This window comes from Colossoma macropomum, unplaced genomic scaffold, assembly GCF_904425465.1.
Source record: "Colossoma macropomum unplaced genomic scaffold, Colossoma_macropomum, whole genome shotgun sequence".
Classification (NCBI taxonomy): domain Eukaryota; kingdom Metazoa; phylum Chordata; class Actinopteri; order Characiformes; family Serrasalmidae; genus Colossoma; species Colossoma macropomum.
The window spans coordinates 29365710-29386861 of NW_023494795.1; the positions used below are offsets into that span (position 1 = coordinate 29365710).

The 21152-nt window shown below is 38.7% G+C and overlaps 1 protein-coding gene across 2 annotated transcripts; it reads left to right on the plus strand.

Moving 5' to 3' along the window:
* Positions 1–1844: 1844 nt before the first annotated feature.
* Positions 1845–7023, plus strand: LOC118815778. 2 transcript variants are annotated; one of them, XM_036582130.1, is made up of 3 exons: positions 1845–2204; positions 6033–6250; positions 6338–7023. In XM_036582130.1, the coding sequence occupies exons 1-3, from the start codon at positions 1961–1963 to the stop codon at positions 6572–6574; spliced, it is 699 nt and encodes a 232-aa protein (XP_036438023.1). In that variant the 5' UTR covers positions 1845–1960; the 3' UTR covers positions 6575–7023. The 2 variants fall into 2 exon arrangements, with proteins under 2 accessions (XP_036438023.1, XP_036438024.1); XM_036582131.1 differs by having other exon boundaries at positions 6033–6238.
* The last annotated feature ends 14129 nt before the right edge of the window (positions 7024–21152 follow it).

The following is a 21152-nucleotide window of genomic DNA, read 5'->3' on the forward strand; positions in this document are numbered from 1 at the left end:
AATGAACTAATTGAGAAGCCCTTAATGAGGTGGTCTGGGTGTTAGAGCAGTGAGAACACTACAGCATGCAGGGCGGCGGTACTCCAGGACCAGGACTGAGGATGTACCTTTTGGAGATACGGAGGCCAGATGTCAGCCCAAGCTCTTCTACTCGAATATATATAACAGCAGATATGCAAATCCCAGTTTATTGTTCGTTTCCTTTTTGTTTCAAAGAGGGATGCAAAACAATAAATCTTGAAGTACCCACCCTTGTTAATCCCCACCTTTTTCAGCCATTTATTGGTTAAACCTTTATTAGTTGTATTAAAAATAATTATTTGGTTCCAGTCTCCCTATCATGGGTGAGTGAAGGTTACTTCTGGATCTTTGCCTTAAAATACTTTTACTTCTCCAGTATATTAATGTGAAGTCTGCAACTAATTTCTTTTGATTAATGTGTTGGTGACAGCATCTGTGCTTCTTTGTGATTGGTCACACATCTTGCATTTAGACCAATCATCCTAACAGCAGCCTTCAAAGTGGACCACAGGTTATTTAGGCAGGTTATTTAGACATTTTGAGGGATATTCCCAAAACATCAGGACTGAAGGTTTAATTCTAAGAGAAGTGCAAACTGTGTAGCGAGTAGAAATGATAGTTTATCAATATGCAGGAAGTCGTCAGGGAATTTTACCCCTTGTCAGCGGCATAATTTGTTTTTGCTTTTAATGTTTTTAAAAAAGCCACTCGTCATCCCAATGTTTAACACAAAAACAAAGTTAATGCTTCATTTTTTGCACAATTACGGTTTATTTAACAAATTGGAGTGAAAGAATAAACAAAATGTGGCATGTGCAAAAATTATGGGACATTTTATATTTTACATCATCAAATAAATAGAAATTGTGCGTTAAATTTTGTGGAAAGATGCCACATTTAAATGTTTCCTGTAGAAGACGTGTTAAACTTTTTTCACTCTGAGAATATACAACACATAATTTACTTCAATTTATTGTGCTGTTTAAACTGTAGCTACAGTCATTGCATTTCTCTTTGATAATGGTGCTGCAGGGCTCTGAATGAAGGGGCTAAATCAACTAAAGTTCCCTAAGAACATTGCTGCACAATTCACACACTGACAAGGTCATTCAGCGGTATGATGTGGAATGTTTAATTGTAGGCAACTCAGATTTCTTTACAGTGGTGGTGATGGGAACCAGGGGTTTAGATATAGCCATTGTATTACTATCCAAAACCACCAGTGAACCCTCACGTGTCTTCTGGGTTTTAATATGTAATGCTGATGATGGTAAAACAGTGGTAAACCTGAGTAAATATGTTTTTTGGGACTATTTTGCCACAGTGTCCTGCATGTACCTCTCCAAAATGAAAGGATTTTACTAAATATCCATACCAAAACCTTACCTCAAAAGTACATGTATACAAAAAGTATAAAGTATATAAAATATACTGTGTCTATTTTACACTTCAGACACTTGGTTCCTATCACCACCACTGTGACTAGTTTACATCTTAACCATTTAATTATGCAGTGAAAAATGAGTGGAATTTCCCTTTAACTTACAACTTGGCATCAGTCTGTATGAATATATGGTTACTACGTGAATGCGAGTGCATCAAGCATTTAAAAAAAAAAAGAAAAACAACAGAAATGAATTAGATAATCTTATAAGCTTACAGCAATCAAAAATGATAAATATTAGATATAGCCACTAGATTTAAGATAACTGCTCAGATGTGGGTGTGGACTACTCTACCCACCTGTTAGATCTTTAGCTTCATTTTCAGTGCTGAAAGTGAAAGTGAGCTTGTGCAGTCTGCTATCCTGCAGGTCCAGTTCCTGTTTTCCTCCGAGTGAAAGAGCACAAATGAGAACATTAGCTGTGCATCGTAACGAGGATTAAGGGCCAGAGAAGTGGACCGTCGATCTCTTCCGTCTCAGTGATACTCGGGCAGCATGAGTTTGTCGCGTTTCGCTAATGACCTCGTCAGGCCGCTTTTCTGTATGTCCAGCGTCAGATTGCTGTTTGAACATGACCATCGTGTTAGCAACTTTCAAGGCATGATCATTCGCGGTTTAAGAGCTCAGGCGCCTATAGAGGTGGTAGAAGGTGATGGTCAGTATGATGTCAAAGTGCTTTTCTGTCCCATCGTCTCCCGCGCTGGGACTGATATCCAGGCTGTTCTCTCCCGGGTTAGAGGTAAGACAATGCAGCAGCACTGCTGAACTGTGTGTGTGTGTGTGTGTGTGTGTGTGTGTGTATGTATACAGGCTGGTTGGGCCTGTAAATCTGCTTTCCTCCCAGTTTGCCCTACCGAGCATGTGCACATCATTAGTAAAGTGTAGTTATTTACACTCTTAAAATGATGGTTCTTCAGAAAAAGGGAATAGTTCTATTTAGAACCATTAGTTTTATATACAGAACCATTCCATGCTGAAATAGTTCTTTGCATGGTGAAATGGTAAATATTGATGGCGAATGGTTCTGTATAGCACCAAAATGTGTTCTGCTAGTGTTACGATATTTTCAAATAGGTTCTTTATAGCACCCTTGAAGAACCATCTTTTTAAAAGAGTGTAGTAAGTCTTTCAAATGTTTTCTTACCATGTGGCCATGAGGGACAGGGATGCAGTCTCACTTCCTGCTCTAAAATGCCGGGATGTGGCTAAAGTAAGACTCCGCATACAGACTAAAACTCTTCGTTTTTCGGTAGTGACATGAAACTATGGGACTGCAATTTTTGAATAATGTTTTCATAATTTAAAAAATAAATTAAGTCTAAATCTAAAGCTTTCAAAAAGATCCCTTCAAAAACAACACTGAAAAAGGCAGAAAAAACATTTTTACAGGTCAAAATTTAGAGGTTAGGGTTTGGGACAGACACCTCTCAACAGAAAGTACCCTATAAGTGATAGTTTATATATAGTTTATCACTGTCTCAGTTAAAACCTTGAGTTCAAATACATCATATCATAATCCTTGTGAATATCTAAGTCTGAAAACTTCTACTGTGGGACTGCAGTTTGAACTAATTTAGTACGACTAAACACTTGCACACTATCACTGATTACAAAGGAGGTACGATCTGTGATAGGGGCTCGTCCTCACTTGCATATGAGCTTAATGCACACTATGTTCGTTTTGAGGCAGCTAACACCTCCACTGCTGAAAAACCCCAGTAGATGAGACAACGCTGTTGCACTAACAATACACACTGCTCTCACACACCTGGACGGAAAGAACACATCTGTAAGAATTCTGTTCATAGATTACAGCTCAGCATTCAACACAATCATCTCTGCCAAACTCATCCCTAAGCTCACAGACTTGGGTTTGAAGTCTCATCTCTGCAACTGGATACTGGACTTCCTGACGAGCAGACCCCAGGTGGTGAAAGTTGGGAACAGCTTCTCTTCCACACTGACTCTGAGCACAGGGGCTCCCCAGGGATGTGTACTCAGCCCCCTCTTGTACTCCCTCCTCATCTTCAAGTTTGCTGATGACGCTACCATCCTAGGCCTCAGCACTGATGGAGACGAAACAGCCTACAGAGACGAGGTTAGCGCTCTGTCAGAGTGGTGCCATGACAGCAATTTCTGCCTCAACATCAGCAAAACAAAGGAGATGATCGTGGACTACAGGAAGCTGCAAAGGGGTGATCACTCTCCACTACACATCAGTGGAGCTGAAGTGGAGAGAGTCAGCAGTGTGAAGTTTCTCGGCGTGCACCTCACTGATGACCTCACCTGGTCCCTCCACACCAACACAATTGTGAGATCTGCCCGTCAGCGCCTCTTCTTCCTGCGTAGGCTTAGGACGTTTGGTCTGCTTCCTCAGATCCTCACCAACTTCTACAGATGCACCATAGAGAGCATAGAGAGCCTTCCCCCATTACCATTTCACTCGGGCACTTTGTTAGTATTATTTATTATATCTGCTACAGACAATAACACTAAGTCACTTTAAAATGTGTATATATTTTCCTCAGATTATCCCTTGTTTGATATATTTGTATGTAGCAGAGTAGAATTCTTCTACATAGGTCCCTCCTGTCTCTATATTTTGCATATATTCTGTGTATATTTAATATATTTCAGTTTTAGTATTTTATTTTGTATTTTTACTTTGTTTTGTCTGTACTGTTTTTAGTATGTATATAATGCTGTGATTAGCTGAGCCTCACCAAAGGCATTTCAATGCATGAAAGTCTTGACATGTGCAAATGACAAATAAACTTGAAACTTGAAACTTGAAGACCTGTCAAGTTTACTAAGTACTAAGACTTGTTGTCCAAACATTTACACATGCCACAATAATTAATTTTTGTGGTAATCAGATATAAAGTAACATTTGCAAAATGTTTTAGGAACCTGGGAAAATTATATTTAGAAAGATATTTATCTGGGCAGTAAGAGTTTATTTATGCACATAATATTAATACTAAGAAGTAATTTTGTAGATGTCAGTTAGGGGTGGGGGAGAAAATCAGTTCTTAGATGCATGGCGATGTGGACGTGGACGATTCTGAATCGATTCACAAATGTCAAAAATCGATTTTCTAAATATGTAATTTATAACAATGTTGACGGAACGCAAAAGGCGGAACTTGGAAGTGGGTAAGTGCAGTGCCTGGACAGTCTGTGGCGGCACATAACAAAAACACAACTGGATGAGTGAGAAATCCGACCGGCTCCCTCTGCATTAAAAGCTAGGTCAGGTTAGGAGTCACAACACAAATGTTAAGAAGAGCCATTTTGTCCTTTCAACAAAAATCAAACCACCTTGGGAGCCACAACATTTAATGTCCAGTATGTCTCAGTATGTGTTAATGTCCTAGTAAAGGCTAAAAAATATAAACGAAAATGCAGATTTACTTTGCTCTGCTTTAAGGTTCAGCTATAGCCGCTTTCCTCCCATCTCCACCAGAAAACTTTTCCTCAAAAGTTGAACAATTTCTTGTAAAATGTTTCTCAATGTTCGACTGTTTTACGAGGCTGAATTCACTTCTTATTCTCCAGCTTCTTGTTCGAATTTTCCCGTCCCACCTTAAATTCTGACTGAAAATTCGAAAGAGAAGCAACTTCATCTTCGCAACTTTTTAGTGTGTGACAGTCTCTCATTGCAGGTTTAACGTTCCAGGAAGCCAACTGCGCTGCTTATAAATGTGAATAAGTCCATTCGTCTCCAAATGTTCATCTTAAATCACTTTGCCTTCTCGTTAGCTACTAGCTAGGTGAGACTGAGTTACTATGTGACCTGCAGTCTGCACGCCAGTCCTCAGTCGTTGAGAACCAGGGCTTTCGCGCTATGTTGCACACATTGGAGCCGAGATACAGCGTCCTGTCTCGAAGATATTTTACTGACACAGCGACCCCCCCACTTTCTACAACGAGACCAAAACCGAAGTTACAAAATCAAAAAAATCCCTAAAGAAAACTTCCATTTGTTTTATTAAGAAAAGATATTGGAAGTAAATTCATTATGGATCATTACAAATACTTTGCTTTAAAAGTACCAAGTCCTCACACAGTGAGAAAATAGAAATCCTGTATAGAAAATAAAAGATGCATTAAGATGCAGCGATTTTATAATCGCATCGCAGCCCTCTGAATCGTAATCATATCGAATCGAAACGTGAGGTGCCTAGAGATTCCCACCCCTAATGTCAGTGTTTTCATTTAACCATTTAAACTCTTTGTGGAAGCCCATTATTGTTTGTATTTATCACCCAACACCTGATTTCACTAATCAGTGCTTCGTTAAGTGAAATGAGGTGTGCTGGTGATGGAATTTAATAAATCTATGCGATAGCTGGAGTGCAGCAAGAAGTCAGGGACTAAACCTGTGTCCTTCTAACAGTATTCTTTTAACCAACTTTTAAATTGCAGTGTATTTATATATCTTGTTTAATGTATTTCATTGTATTCGTGTTCATATTATATTGTATTTATTCTAAAGTTATATAATGTTCTACTGTCATAACCGATGAGATTTGTGTCTTTAATCTCTTATTTTGGATCTGTACAGATGGTGAAGTCACCATTGTGATAGTGCTGCACCACACCTTTGACTCAAGGGCCATAATACCAAGCAGCAGCGTACATGATCGTGAAGGGGTTATTCTTGTGGACTTCCTCTTCTCTGAGGACCAGGGACTGCTGGAATGTCCGAAGAATAGTGAAGCATTTGACAGGACAGCACGTTATTTAAGACAACTAGCCCCTCGGTCTCCTGTAAGCCAGAATGTACATATAAAATATTTGCAAAGTTACTTATGAATTAATGTTGTTTGACTGTTTAAACATAACAAATTATTGTCTCCTGTATTGCAGGCAATGGGAAGAAAGAAAATAATCCTGCTTTGCACTGTGGGGTCCTTGTTCCTTTGGTTGATGCGGCAGGACTATCATCAGGGTTCTTGTCACACTGTTGTTGGAGTGATTAGTGGATTTATTGGCGGGTTTTTTGGTGGATTTAATAGCGGGGTAAATGGCAGACTATATGCTGCGCTTATTGGTGGGTTAACTGGAGGGTGTAGTGGTGGGGTTATTGGCAGACTTATTGTCTAGCGTAATGCTAGGATTATTGATGGGCAGTCTTCATGACCAGCTTTTAAAACTTAATCTCACTGAAGCTGCAAATGAGGAATTCACACTGTGTCAAATGAGAATATGAAACATTCTAATACAAATAGATATTCTGAAGGAAGCTGATCTTTGAAAAGCAAAGGCTGACATTGTTTAGTCCAGTAAACATTCAACCCCTTACATAGCTGTCCTAAATGAGAACTAATCTTATGGCATTATAACATTTAAAGTGGTTTTACTCACACTTATGTAATAGTTAGTTCTTTCAAGCTCTTTGTCTGCTGTCTACGGGGGCCAAAAAGAGACCCAACAAACTGCAAATAAAAACAAGCTGCAAAACCCACAAAGCATTTTCATCAAAATCACAACATGGATGCTGCATTTTACAAACGCGCTGCAAATTCGTAGACACTATGAAAACTCAGAAAGCACTTTCATCAAAATGACGACAGCGACGCTACATTTCATAAACATGCTGCAAATACAGAAACACATGCAACTTCAGAAATGCAGCAAAGCCAGTCATAACCCAATGGAAGTGAGCCACAACACAATGGAAATGTCACTGGAAGACTCAAAGGGGTCAAAGGGGATGGAATATCCATGAAAATCACTAGCTGCGTCCCAATTCAGCGGCTCTGTCCTTCTGAGGCTGCATTTGACGGCTGATTGCGTCACAGCGGTGCGACTAGGCCATCCCATTTCGAAGATAAAAGTTTCTGACTCCGTCTTTAAAGAACTTTAAAATAACTTGACAAGAGTGGCTTTCGTGACGTACCTGTAAGGGCAGGAATAGTGGTGCTGTGATGCAAACAGGAAATCCACCATAGAGAAGACCATCTCATTTCAGTTCAGCCTTCACAGGTCTGTCTACGCAGGACACCCCTTTGTAGACCACGTCCTTCAAAGGATGCAGCCCCTGAATTGGGACACAGTGACTGACAGAAGTACGTAAGACCACAAACACTCACATCCCCAGTTCATGGTTAACTTGGCTGTCTAGTTTGCTATCCGACATGTCATAACTATTCTATGGTAGCTAATCTGGTATTTCTAGTTAGACATTTACAGTTACACTCTACAGCTAATTCCCATTATGATACTGTGATATCAGTAATCTACTAAGTCAACTTTTACCGGTGAAAGTTTGTGCTGCACAGTATTTAAACGTTTGAATGGCTCCATCCTCTCTGAGTGTCCTTCAGAAACTCTGTTGTGTTGTGACTGGGTTATCAGCATTTCTGAAGTTGCATGTGTTTCTGTATTTGCAGTACGTTTATGAAATGTAGCGTCTGTGTCATCATTTTGATGAAAGTGCTTTCTGAGTTTTGCAGCTCATTTTAATTTGCGGTTTGTTGGGTCTTCTCGGCCACCGTAGCTGTCACCTTAATAAACATGTAACCACAGGAAGGACAAAAACTATTTGATGGTGAATACGTTTTCATGATCAACATGATGCTTTTCAGGCAAGGCAGGCATACAGACAGAATACCAACAGGAAACACAGTGCTTTTACTACAACAAAGTAACAAAAACCAAAGGCTTCAGTGAATAAAAAAACTGGTTGTAGAGATCAGAACTTGTAAGTAATGCTTACAATGATATTGAAACATCTTGTGTCACTCTAAACGACTTAAAATGTGTGTTTTATTTGGTTTTGACTTATAACATGCTTATAAACCTGCTCAGGTTTACTTTTGTACAGTATTTTTAGCCACAAGATGGGGGGGATTTTCAATGCGTAGAATTCCCTCCATACCACTAGGTGTCAGCAATTTGTTGTGTAAGTCAGAGAAACCTCAGCAGAGCAGCTTCTGGACCTCAGTGAATTCTATCTAATTAATGAAAACAAAACCTGTTAGCTACCTGTATTGTCTAGTCGTACTTGAGTTTTTTTGTGGGGTAGTGTGTAGCAGCCTAACAATTCACAGAAAACATATGATACATTCAATATGATGCACTAGTGTCTTAATCCAGTTTTCAATAAAGCAGAAATAAAGAGTGGCTAAAAATGTGCCTCATGTCTGTAGCTTAGTGTTTCTATTCTCCGTGGATCAGAGCATTCAACTCTTTAAACGTATTTAGTATTTAAAGTATTTAAACAAAAGGTGTGCTATACAGTGTCCTGATCTAATGCTCCTCCAAGCAAAAACACTAGCCACAAAACAACATGCTGGTCAAGATGGACTAGGTTTAATCCAGAAGCAAAACACTCCAGCACAGATGAGCACTTTCCTCCAATGGAGCCCAACTCTTCATTGAGTTCGCACTACTTGTACCTCAAAATTCACTTAAATTCATATTAATGCGAAAAGCGATGTCACAAAGTAGCTTTACAGAAACTTGAGTCTGAGCTCCAAGTGGGCAAGCCAACAGCAACAGTGGCTAGAAAAACTCTGTAAGAGCAAGAGGAAGAAAACTTGAGGGGAACCAAGACTCAAACCCCCATCCTCCTCTGGTCGACGCTGGACAGCAAAACAATAACACAACAAAAGCAATATGAAAAAAAAGAATGAAGAATTGACAATAAATATGCAATAGTGTATGTGCAATAAAGAAAAGAAACAAGCCTCACATTGGACAGAAGTATTTCGATCAACCAATGATAACTGATGACAGAAGTATTTAAATTAGCCAATAATAACTGAGGCCTATCAGAGTAACAGTGCGAAACCTGTGTCTGCTGTTAGAAGAGTGAAAATGAGAATTAAATCCATGATAAACAGTAATGACTGTTAAAAGCCTATCATGATGACACATACAAATATGTAGAGAATCCAGGTGAACTCTGTCAAGGATGTAATAGTCCCCACAGGCACCAATGTCACCGGGGGGAGTGTGGCATGCAGGTGAGGCTTTCTGGACTGCAGGAGAGTAAGTAGCAGTTCCATGGTGGTCAAACAAATTAAGTTTGGAAATAATTTAAGAGGATGACCACACTGTGACTGGAGCCCCTCCTCCTTCCTTCTTGTGTCCTATGATTTCCATCTCTACCGTTTGTTTCCTGTGACAAAGTTTTCGCACTCCACCACCACCCTGTTCCTCAGTCCTATTTTTCAGTTCAACCTCTCTTCATCAAGGGGGTCCAGCCTCCTACCTAAACGCGGAAGCTGCCCAAAACTCCAGAACTCCAGAGTTCTATCACCTTCTACAGTTCCACTCTTCTCATAACACAACTATGTGAAGGTGTAGTCTGAACTTGCAGATCTTCAATTAAGAAAGAAAGTGTTATACATTTCACACTTACATGACAACTACCGTACATTCAGCAATATAACATATGAGTACTGTATCTAAGGCTGTAAAATTTACATCAGTGGGCATAATTCTTAAGAACAGGCCACACTGTTGCCAGAACAAGGAGCTTGAGTTCTGAGGCACGTGTGGTGCAGACACAAAGAAAAGGAGTCACTTTAAGGAGGAGATGTCTTTGGTTTGGCAGGGTTCAAGACCAGGCTGGAAACTATGACCTTAGTCTGCCACCTCAGATGTTCTTGACTGGGTGGATTGCTGCAGTTTGTGTTTATAGGAAAAATTCAGTCATTGCTAAGCCCATAACATGACCTAGCTATGGCTTGCTTTTAATTAGGAGTTTATACCGAGCACAGATCAGTTCACTGAATAACAAGCACCATGGCAAAAAGTGCCTGAACAATGGAGCAAGTGGAACACCACTCCTACTCTTCATATTCATATATATATATATATATATATATATATATATATATATATATATATATATATATATATATATATACATATATGAGAGTCGGGTGCCAGTTTAAATTTGTTCACAGTGGTGGTGATAGGAACCAGGTGTCCAAAGCATCTATGCCTGGGTGAAGAACTACCTGCAGGTAATTGTAAGGCAAAATAGTCCCCAAAGAAAACTTTTTTTTTATTGTTATTCAGATTTACCACTATTTTACATATAACTCAGAAGACCATCTGTATTGTAGACATCACAATCCCTGGTTCCTATCGCCACCACTGTAATGAAATCAGAATCAATAAGTTTCTTTAGAATGCACACATTCTTTAGAATTTCACATCAAACCTCCCTGGATAACTTTATTTATTATATTTCAGTTACTGAATATTCCAGAAATTCCCCTTTAAAATGTAAAAAGACATTCAAAATTTTCTGAATGCCTTTTGCACTTTGTGTCCTTGAAGTAACTGGCTTCTGATCTGTGTCAAACTATAGCACATGAGGAACTGTAATGGCTGGTAGGGCTTCCACATGCTGGCCCCACACCATACCTTACTGGCCCATTAACCTCTTGTTTAGAAAAAGACAAGCAGGGTCTTCCTAGTTGTGGTTGCACACCCCACCCCCTGTCAGCTATGCTTTACCTCGGCGCTGACTATAACGTTTGGCTTGAGCCAAAACACTCTGCTGGGACCACACACGCACACACACATACACAGGAACTAAATGAGTAGGAAAACTAGGCTAGGCGGGTGGTGAGGAGCATGGACTGCCACACAAACAAAAGGGATGTGCCTCTCAACTGCGGGCCCTCTCGGTGTGGGCCAGCTGGAGCCTCCAACAAAAGCAAATACAGCCATAAAATATAGACCGAGGAGAACAGCCCTGGAGATGGGCTACCATGATGTAAGTAAATATGGAGCGCATGTGGGGCCGACTGAATAGTTCCTGCACTGTAGGAGGCAGACAGAGAGCGCCCCAAACAACAGGACTGCTGGACACTGTGTGGAACAGCATCAACAACGGCAGCCAAACAGTCATTAATCTGAAGTGATGCAATGTAGATACCGCTCCTCATTGGTGCAAAGAAAAATGCTATGTAATATAAATTGTTATTATGTCCGTGCTTGGGTTATACTGTTAATTATTTAGGTGTTTCTTAGCTGAGACATGACAAATCTTATGTTAATGCCCATTGCAAAAATATTTTTTTTGCATAAATTCTAATAGAGACATTTTCCCCTTGATCCAAATGTAGTAAATCAGCCTTTAGTCGTGCACTGAAACTATGAGGCTAATGCAGCTAACAAGAAATAGTAGCTTAGGCCTATACCCCACTAATTTGCCTTATAAGAACCGCATGCCTAAAGGGGACAATAGAGAAACCCTCTTCTGTTCATGTCTCTTGAAGATGAGAGGAACTTTTGTAAAACTGCTTCAGGATGGGTTTTTGGTGGCAGGCTGTTTTGAAATGTTCTTTTTTTTGTTAGCTAACAAATTCAGACAGCATTACTGCTAAGATGCTGAATATGCCATTGTAGTCATATATCTGTCTTCAAATTGTCAGTATAATGGAGAGAATGATTAGTCAAACAACAGATTATTTATAAGGAGAGGAAAAAAAGCTAAAGTTACCAAGGCAGCTGACTATCTAGATAATCACCTTAGTTAAGCTCATTTTCTCAGGCCTGAAAGAGTAAAAACTTCTCTCTGGTGTCCATTTTGTGCTGGATGAAGATAGACTTTCTATTTTCTTTATGATTTTGGTAAGAATACAAGATAATACAAGATAAGAGTTACAGTAATGCTGGCTTAGTTGCATTTACTAACCTGTAGCTCAGTGGCTATGCTAGCAGTGAAGATTGGTTGACACCACAGGAATTCCAAATGGTTGTAAGATGTATTTGGGTAATTTATGCTGGGTAATGTAATGAGAACACTGATTAGTGAAAAATGTGAAAATAATGAAAAGAGAAAGTGAATTTTGTCAAGCTGCCCTGTTAAAAAATGGTTTGTGCTGGTTTATTGTGATCTGGTGCTTGTCTGATGCTGGTTTTGCACATTTTAGCATACCAGTGTCCAAAACACAACAGCCGTTATGCTGATGTTGAACAGCTATGCTGGCTTTGGTGGTGATCAGCATAACAGCTTCCATTGCTGCTGACCAGCATGCCAGTGTCCACAATACAGCACATGCTGGTTTGCTATATGCTGCACATAACAACTTGGCATAGTTCCATCATTTGTTAGCTAAATAAACCTTGTAGCTTCTGTGCGAAACTAAAGAAGCAAACTTCAGACACCAAACATGTCTTGACTATTTGACTACATTTTGAAGTAAGGGTGGAAGTTGTGCAAATTGGCCTTAACTTAAGAGTTTGCTTCAAGTCTCTATCATTATTGGCTGGGTCACACTTCAGCGTATGAGGCCCTCTTTGGTGTTGGATTTCAGTGCTCCCAAATGCAAAATTACGAGCAGACTTCACAGTTCACTTACCGTCAGCATACTTCACCCCACTGATTCACCCCAGAGGACCCTGACACAGTGATTAGAGTGGATCAGCAGAGACCCAGTCAGCTCCTCCACCCAGCCAGCTGACAGCTCAAATTCCTTTGGCACAGATGTACACAAGGCGCACAAAAGGCATGAGATGTTCATCAGATTATTCATGACTGTTCCCAGAGCTGTTTTTAACCTGTTGTCACAGTAAAGTCAGTGATAGATAGATGGATAGATAGATAGATAGATAGATGCTATATGTTGCTATGATTTGTTCAGTACTATAAGAAAGTTGTGTTACCATTACCATTCTCATGACGTATCATAATGTTTGATGTCATGACAGCTAACTAGAGTACACTTAGAAACAATCATGACAGTTACTAAATATAACTGGATATAATGTGTTATGACAACTCCCGGCATTATGTGACATGTTTATGTCAGGGTTAAGTAGTTTCTAGCAAAGTGTTACCAAAGGTATTTACAATGTGTGTGAATTTTTTCATATGATAATACCTGATTTTTTTTAAATAAAATGGCCACATAAATATTGTACATGCATGCATCATCCCATGAAATAATGATCAGAACAGCACTATTTTTAAGAGGAATACTCAGATGATGGTAGACTTCCATTATTGAAGCTTACATTTTCATACTTGGCATAAAAGTATGAAAGTGTAAGGGAGCTTTGGCTGTGCCTGAATAATTTTGTACTTTGCGTGTTGTGAAAGTGGAAAATACAACATCATACCTAACATGAGCTGAAGTATATTAAATATATTAAACTAATTGTAATTGAATAAGGTGCACTTTGCACTTGCACTTTCTTGTCAGTAACATCAAAACAGACATAGGTCGTAGTGCAGCGAGGCAAACAAAAAATCTCTTCCTGCACAGCCCTTGTCATAGGAGTGTGTATGAAATAGGTCAACTGTGAGTTCAAAGCAGGGGAAAGTGTGTAGATCATACCAGAGCAAGCACGTAAATTCTGGCCATGTGACGCCCTCCTGTTGTCCGAAAGCACTGGACCATGTCTCAGTACCTGCACATCACATGCAAACTTCTTTGGCTACCATGTCATGTGATCCTGCAGCTTTATGAGTCTGGAGTAAATGTCAGGATAAAAGATATCTTCTCAGTTTGAGGAATATAAGAATTTATGCAGTTTGGAATAGCATGACTCTTCACTTGTTGAAGGCCTGTTCATGCTCCACCCACAAATGCCTTTTTTTGCAAAAATTGTTGTTAGGTTGGACAAGCATTACAGGACTTCGGCAAAAATCCCATTCGTCCTAAAGAAAAAATGTATCACACTGTGTAGTTTTCTTTCATTTAGCTGATGTTGTTTAATTAAATGACTTTTAGTATGTGTGCATGTGAAAGATCACACTTTAAGGATTCATTGGTGTAGTTTTTTTGTCATGTAATTGAGCTAATGTTAGCATGGTGGCAAATTTGTCTTTGTCATTTCCAACTTTTCTAGATTTGATCAGCTACAGCAACAAAGTGTAGCTCAGGAGTGAAGCTTTTGTAGCCTCTTTCTGCAGGCCCCCTTGTGGCCATTCTACCAATGTAATAGAAATGACACACACACACACACACGCACGCACACACACACACACACACATTGTCTAAGCCGATTATCCTTCTGGGTCGAGGGGGAGGCTGGAGCCTATGGAATAGAAATCAATTTCGGATTATTTTTAATTTATGTACTCATCAAAAATATTTCATCTGTTACTCTGTTGTCAGATTAACTAAGACACTGTTGTCTCTGTGTGTGAAATGTGAGTCTGTGTTGAGCTGCTAGTGAGCAATGATGGATGAAAGGGAAGAAGTAAAAAAAAAACACCAGAGCTAAGATAAAACAGACAACTGTAGGTTTTGTTTTCATTTTGTTTTATGTTTAACTGTCACAATATAAAACAGCATTTAAGTACAAAAAATCAGCACTTGACTTGTTTGCTCACATAAGATGAAAATACTTTGTAGTTCTACAGTTACAGACTGTAGTCCATCTGTTTCTCTGCATACTTTGTTAGCCCCCTTTTACCCTGTTCAGTGGTCAAGACCCCCATGCACCCTCACAGAGTAGGTACTATTTGGGTGGTGGATCATTCTCAGCACTGCAGTAACACTGATGTGGTGGTGTTGTGTTAGTGTGTGTTGTGCTGGTACAAGTGGATCAGACACAGCAGTGCTGCCAGAGTTTTTAAATGCTGTGTCCACTGACTGTCCACTCTATTAGACACTCCTACCTTTTCAGTCCACCTTGTAGATGTAAAGTTAGAGATGATGGCTCATCTGCTGCTGCACAGTTTGTATTGGTCAACCTCTAGTTCTTCATCAGTGGTCACAGGACGCTGTTGGCTGGATATTTTTGGTTGGTGGACTATTCTAGTCCAGCAGTGACGCTGCATGCATGACTATATATATATATATATATATATATATATATATATAAATAGTATAAATCGTCTCTATTGGCTGACTTAATACACACATATGCACCTTCATTACTCACCAGCTGGAATACCATATTAATGCCTTACCAATCTTAGCAACCTCCTGGGATTTCAGAAATGGACTTATCAAGCCAACTTAAGTTAGCTAACAAACTTTCCCCTTTTAGTTTGTTTTTTAAGTCCAGAGTTGTCCAGTCTTATTCCCAAAAGCCGTTGTGGCTGCAGATTTTCATTCCAAAGAAGCTGGAGCACACCTTTTCCTACTTTTTTAGTCAGTTAGTCTCAGTCTTCAACAAATGATTAGGTGTGCTCCTGCTTTGCTGGAATGAAAACCTGCAGTCACACCACCCCTTCACAGATAAGATTGGACAACCCTTATGTAGCCTATGCAATATAGCAGTTTGGTGAACTTACATGATATCCAGAAAAGGGCTTTCACTTCTTTTGCATTCTTAAGCCAAAATCCAGCTAGGTTTATGAAAAATGTCTGCTGTGAATAAAACTGGAAGCGGAAGAGCACATCACCAGCTCAATACAAACAAGATTAGCAGGTATGTGTCTTCCAAGGCTAACTGAGTTGTTGTTGGCAAATTCCTTGCATTTAGCACTTCACTTTTGGCGTAGGTTGAACAGGACTTTTGCCAAAGTTCTATAAAGCTAGTCCAACCTAGCAACAGTAGCTAAGAAAGATTTGTGGGTGGAGCGTAGACAGGTCCATGAAGAGAGTTCCTTCATGAGGTAAAGTACTTAAGCACATGATGACTAATGTTTGGAGGCCCCAGGAACCAGCCAAACATTTAGAAGTGCTCGTCTCTCCAGCTGATGCAAATTACATAGGACATACAGTTCAGTCGAGCTGGAGGCAGTACAGGGAGCCATTAGGAGTCCGGAGTCCCAGCCTCAGAAATGAGTTTGTGGTTAGGGGGCTGTCAGAAAGAGGCGTCGCTGTAGTCTCCATCGTATGGAAGTCATTCTCAACACGGCCAAATAAACTAGTTCATTTTCATCCATTGTGAAATAAGGCAGTTTTATTGCGGCTCTGCGTAGGGGTTGCCTTTTCACTTAACAGCAGTTCACAGAGCACGTTTGAGTCTGGACTATGGCACAAGGCGCCATGAGAGTTTTATGTGTTGGTGAAAGGGCTATGCAAAACAATTCAAGTGGACTAATTGCATGCAATGTGTGGTACCAAATGTCTTTGGCTGCTCATACTGGACAGGAATTGTAAGTGACTGAAGAACAAGATATCGACAGAGAGTTGCCCTGATATTTGGTCTTGGTTGAACAAATATGTTCATCCTCCATATTTCTTACAGCTGTTATTCCACTCAAAGTGTCTCCTTGTTTTTTTTTTTGTATCATGGAAAATTCCACCTTCCCTTGAAAACCTGCTGCCTTGTTAAAGTCGTGACAGCTGAGCAGATGTTATTCAAGTGAACTCGTCTTTATTTTTGTGGAAGGTGTGCAAAAACGGAACATTGCTACAAATAATGCACTTGGCAATATATTGTTCATAGCTGCATTGGTGCCATACAGCAATCTTGTTTTTTGGAGTTTCACCCATATTGATAGATTACAAAAACAAACACTTGCTGGGTGCTTCAGATCATTTAGAAAGAACAATAGAACAGATTGTTTAGAAAGAACAAGAAACAATATAATAACGAAATAATCAGTAAATTTCCTGTCTGGAAATGTGGTTTCTGTCTAGTTCATGTTTACAATACTGTGCAAAATTTCCTTTGGTGTAATTTTAAAAGCCCCATATTCTACAATTGTCTAGTATTTTTATTTTTTCTGAAGGTCCATTTATAACAATTTTGTGGTTTCAAAAACGGTCATTCATTTTACATCATCATTTTGCAACCTCTCTTACAACCTCTGTTGCTAATAAACATACTGTTTTTTATTACTGTGCCTTTAAGACATGGGTGTCACTGGAGATTTATGGATAAGGGGGACTGAGCCTTTACTAAGGGGGTCTGGAAGTATGCTCCCCTAGGAGGATATTTTTTGTTTTTGGCTATTTGGTCATGCTGGCACACAGAAGATCTGTCTCTTCAAAGTGTATTAAGCACAGATCTTTTATGACTTGATCACAGATCAAACAAAGACATTAAAGTCAAGCAGTGCTGTCTCATCTCTCTTAGATAAGCTGCTAAATATATTATTCAAATACACAGATTATAGATTAGTACAGACATCTGATTAAAACAATCAGATAGAGTGTGATTTTGTTCTGTAGTAGCACTTACATGTTTAGGTGATACAGGCATAGTGACGTTTGATAGCAATTCATTTCTACAAATTCAGTGTTAATTTCAAATGAAAGCTTAATCAACACTCACTCATTTTCTTCGTGATCACTAACAGTTATCAGACCTGCATCTTCAGCTCTGTCATTCACCTTCAACTTCTTTCTCTCTCTCTCTTTGCCTGTGTTTAGCAAGATGTTATTTTTCATTAAACTCAGATTTACAAGAGGATTAAACTCAAAGATTAGTCAGTTTAACTGGCAAAAATCTTCTCATCTGACTGGCCTTCTGTGGAGCTGCCACCCCTTAATTACTGTCTACAGATTGAGGATTTCAGATATAGAACTGTATATATGTGGCTAAAGACCCCCTAAAACTGGCCTATCAACATCCCTGCTTTAAGACAAATGATATACGCAGATGAGCTCTGTTCTGATTGTGTGTTATTCTAAAAGTAGCCTAGATTGAAACACCAGTTACAACTTCAGGTTAATGGGTGGAGCTAGGCTGCTGTAGTCTGAATAGTTGGATGTATGTAAATATGTTGGTTTTTATGACATCACAAAAATAATTACATTTTTGTTTTTGCCACTTAGTCTGCGTACATGTACCAGGGAGTGAATGGTACATTTTGAAACTTTAACAATGTTTACAAGATATATCAAATTCTTTTTTATAAAATAATGAGGAAAATTCAGTTTTCCATGAAATGGGACCTTTAATGGATAAAAATGGAACAAAACAGTCCAATCACAGAAAAGTTATGTCAGGTTTGTAAAACATTCTTTTATCATAGAGTTTAAGATGTTAAATAAATGATGTTAACTTAAATATCATCTGATACTGGGGTGCCAACACATTGTCTTTTTGGAAAATACAGTGACATTTAATTTTATCAATATTTTTTACAAATGTAAGAGTATAATAGCATAGACATTAAAGTAATGCTTCAGCAAAAAAAAAAAATCAAATGTACACAACTTTCCACTTCATGCCAGATGTAGTCACTTAGCCAAGACATTTTTGGTGTAGTTTAGTGCTGGGGCTACTAGGCTAATGTAGCTATCAAAGACTAGAAGTCAATAGTCACCCAAATTTGTTCTGTGAATTCAACTTCAAATTTCCCCTTAACCCACTAAAACCACATCCAGGCCACAAAGGCTTGTCAATGTTGTTTACAAGGCAGTATGACTTGTTGTGAGCTATAAACATTAACAAAACTTCACCATGTAGCTGAATGTTGCAGGCAGCTATTTTAGACAACTCCCTTTCATATGGCATATGGACACTACAGGTAATGTTACCCAATGTAGAAACAACAGATATCACAAGTGTAAGTTAGCGTCCAGTAGGTTGAGAGAAGTTTTGGATGTATTTACTGAAAAGATTTGGGTGACTATTGACCTCTAGTGTTTGTTAGCAACAACAGCCTCATAGCTCCAGTTCAAACTGAACAAGCAAAATTTGGAAAGCAAACACATGTTGGCTGCTCGACTATGTATGGAGAAAGTGGAAAATTTTGTAAATTAGATTTTTTGCTGAACTATTTGTTTAATAGTTCCTTCATAGCTGGCCTCATCTTCAGATGTTTCTGCTGTGAGTCATGATCACTGATTTTCAGTTATAATGTATTTATCTACTTTGCCACTAAACTGTCCTCTTTTTCTGCTGGAAACAGCTTTGACTGCACTGTCATCGGTGCTAACATCTGGATTGGTTCACCATCCTGCACATTTCTTATGGCTCAGAGCTAAAATGCTAACTGTGTGGTGCTTGTTGAAACAAATGTGGTTTATGTTTGAGGACATGACTCCAATTTCTGAACTTTGAGCACGGCCAAGCCTCTGTCCTGCTTTAGTCCACTTTCATTTTCCTTTATTCTCTATAGGAGTTGCTGGCTATAGGCCCATGCATGCTTCTTATACCAAATAGTTGGCAGTGCACTGGATCCATCAGTGTATTGAAACACATTCCATGAATTTGTTTTAATACACACTAGATCAAGTTTTTCCAGATTTAGGTCAGCAGATTTACATAAGATAACTTTAAAGACACCCATCTCACTTCTCACTGTATTCTATTTAACCCTCAGAAGTTGCCGGCCCTAATACTGTAATCTTATATTAATTATTTCTCACTTGAAGCTCATTGAAACAAGTGGAGAAATTCTGTCTAAAGTGCAGATTCTAAACTTTTAATCCATATCTGTGTTTGTAAGTATAAGAGATGTTATGATTAAAATTTGATCAAAAGTTATTTGTACAGTTGTGTGTACAGTCTTGTTTTGCAGAAAGAAAACCGTTAAAAAGTTACCTTTTAGCCAAGTTTTGGTAATTCTTATGACATCAAAACAGAAAAGGTGCAAAAGACTTGAATGTAATGAAAATAAGGTGAATGTAAAAGTAGTTAATTATGAAACAATGTAATTAATTATTACGCACAGTACCATGCAAGTCAGAGACCAACCTTCATTTATTTAATTTCCAGCCAAAATGACCATCAAGTACAACTCAGTCATTTTTAAGCGTCTAGAAAAAAGCAGAATAGACAAACAGAAGTGGTGCAAATTGCTTGGAATAAAATCTTTTTACATCAACTTACACTAAAAGTAAAAAAATGTTTTTGCCCTCTCTTGTAAAGTTACCATTTTGGAGGTTTCTTTACACAGCAAATTCAACAGAAAATTACACAACAACTAAATATAACATCAGATTTCTCAGTATTTAATATTTAGTCTGTCCACTTTTCAGAGACATCTGTATGTTTCCTGCTTTTTTCCAACACTGTATAATGAATAACCTGAACTTAATGGTAGTTGACTGGAAATAAACAAGTAAAATAAACAAGTAAAGTTAAATTAGTTATTGTAAAACTTGAGTAAGTGTAGAAGTTGTATTTAATGTGATCCTGTCAGCGACACACCTGGATACTAGTACAGCATCCATTCATAGGATTGAGTTAATCTCTTCCCACCGATGCTGGCTCTGTGCTGTGTTGGACAAACAAAGGGAATGAGCAATGGGAAAACAATGCTGCCTGTTCTCCTCCACATGACTAAAACAAAACAAAACAAAACAAAACATATAATGCTGATTGTCTAGTACTGTTATATGTGCTACATGGATATCATACAATGAGTTGCCAGTTTATTATTTACATTTTGGCCATTTTATCAGGAACACCTGCCATATAAGTGCACCTTGTAGTTTGGTTTACAAGTACTGACTGTATAGCCCTTCTCTGACTGCACAATCTCTTTCTATGTATAATAGCTTTGCTGCGTCGCTGTCCAAAGAAAAACAATTCTCTTCAAAATAGTAACTTTACAGAAGAGAGCAAAAACATTCATACCTTTCAATGTAAGCTAATGTAAAGAAGTTTTATTCCAAGTGATTTTAGATCATTCCTATTGGTCCATTCATCATGGAATTTTCAAACAACATAAAGGACAGCTGGCATGTTGAAACGATGTAGAAAAATAAAATGAGAGATACATGATTTTCTTTGGACAGAGACAACATAAACACATTGAAACAGACATACAGACAGATGCATGCATGCACACATACATACTGTACATCCATACATATGCAGATATAAGTGTACCTAATAAACTGGAAAC

Bases quoted from the DNA above. Each gene is read 5' to 3' on its own strand.
- LOC118815778 (XM_036582130.1), top strand. From the start codon at position 1,961: ATGAGTTTGTCGCGTTTCGCTAATGACCTCGTCAGGCCGCTTTTCTGT. The intron at 2,205-6,032 runs GTAAGACAATGC...GGATCTGTACAG, and splicing joins TGTTCTCTCCCGGGTTAGAG to ATGGTGAAGTCACCATTGTG. The intron at 6,251-6,337 runs GTACATATAAAA...CCTGTATTGCAG, and splicing joins GGTCTCCTGTAAGCCAGAAT to GCAATGGGAAGAAAGAAAAT.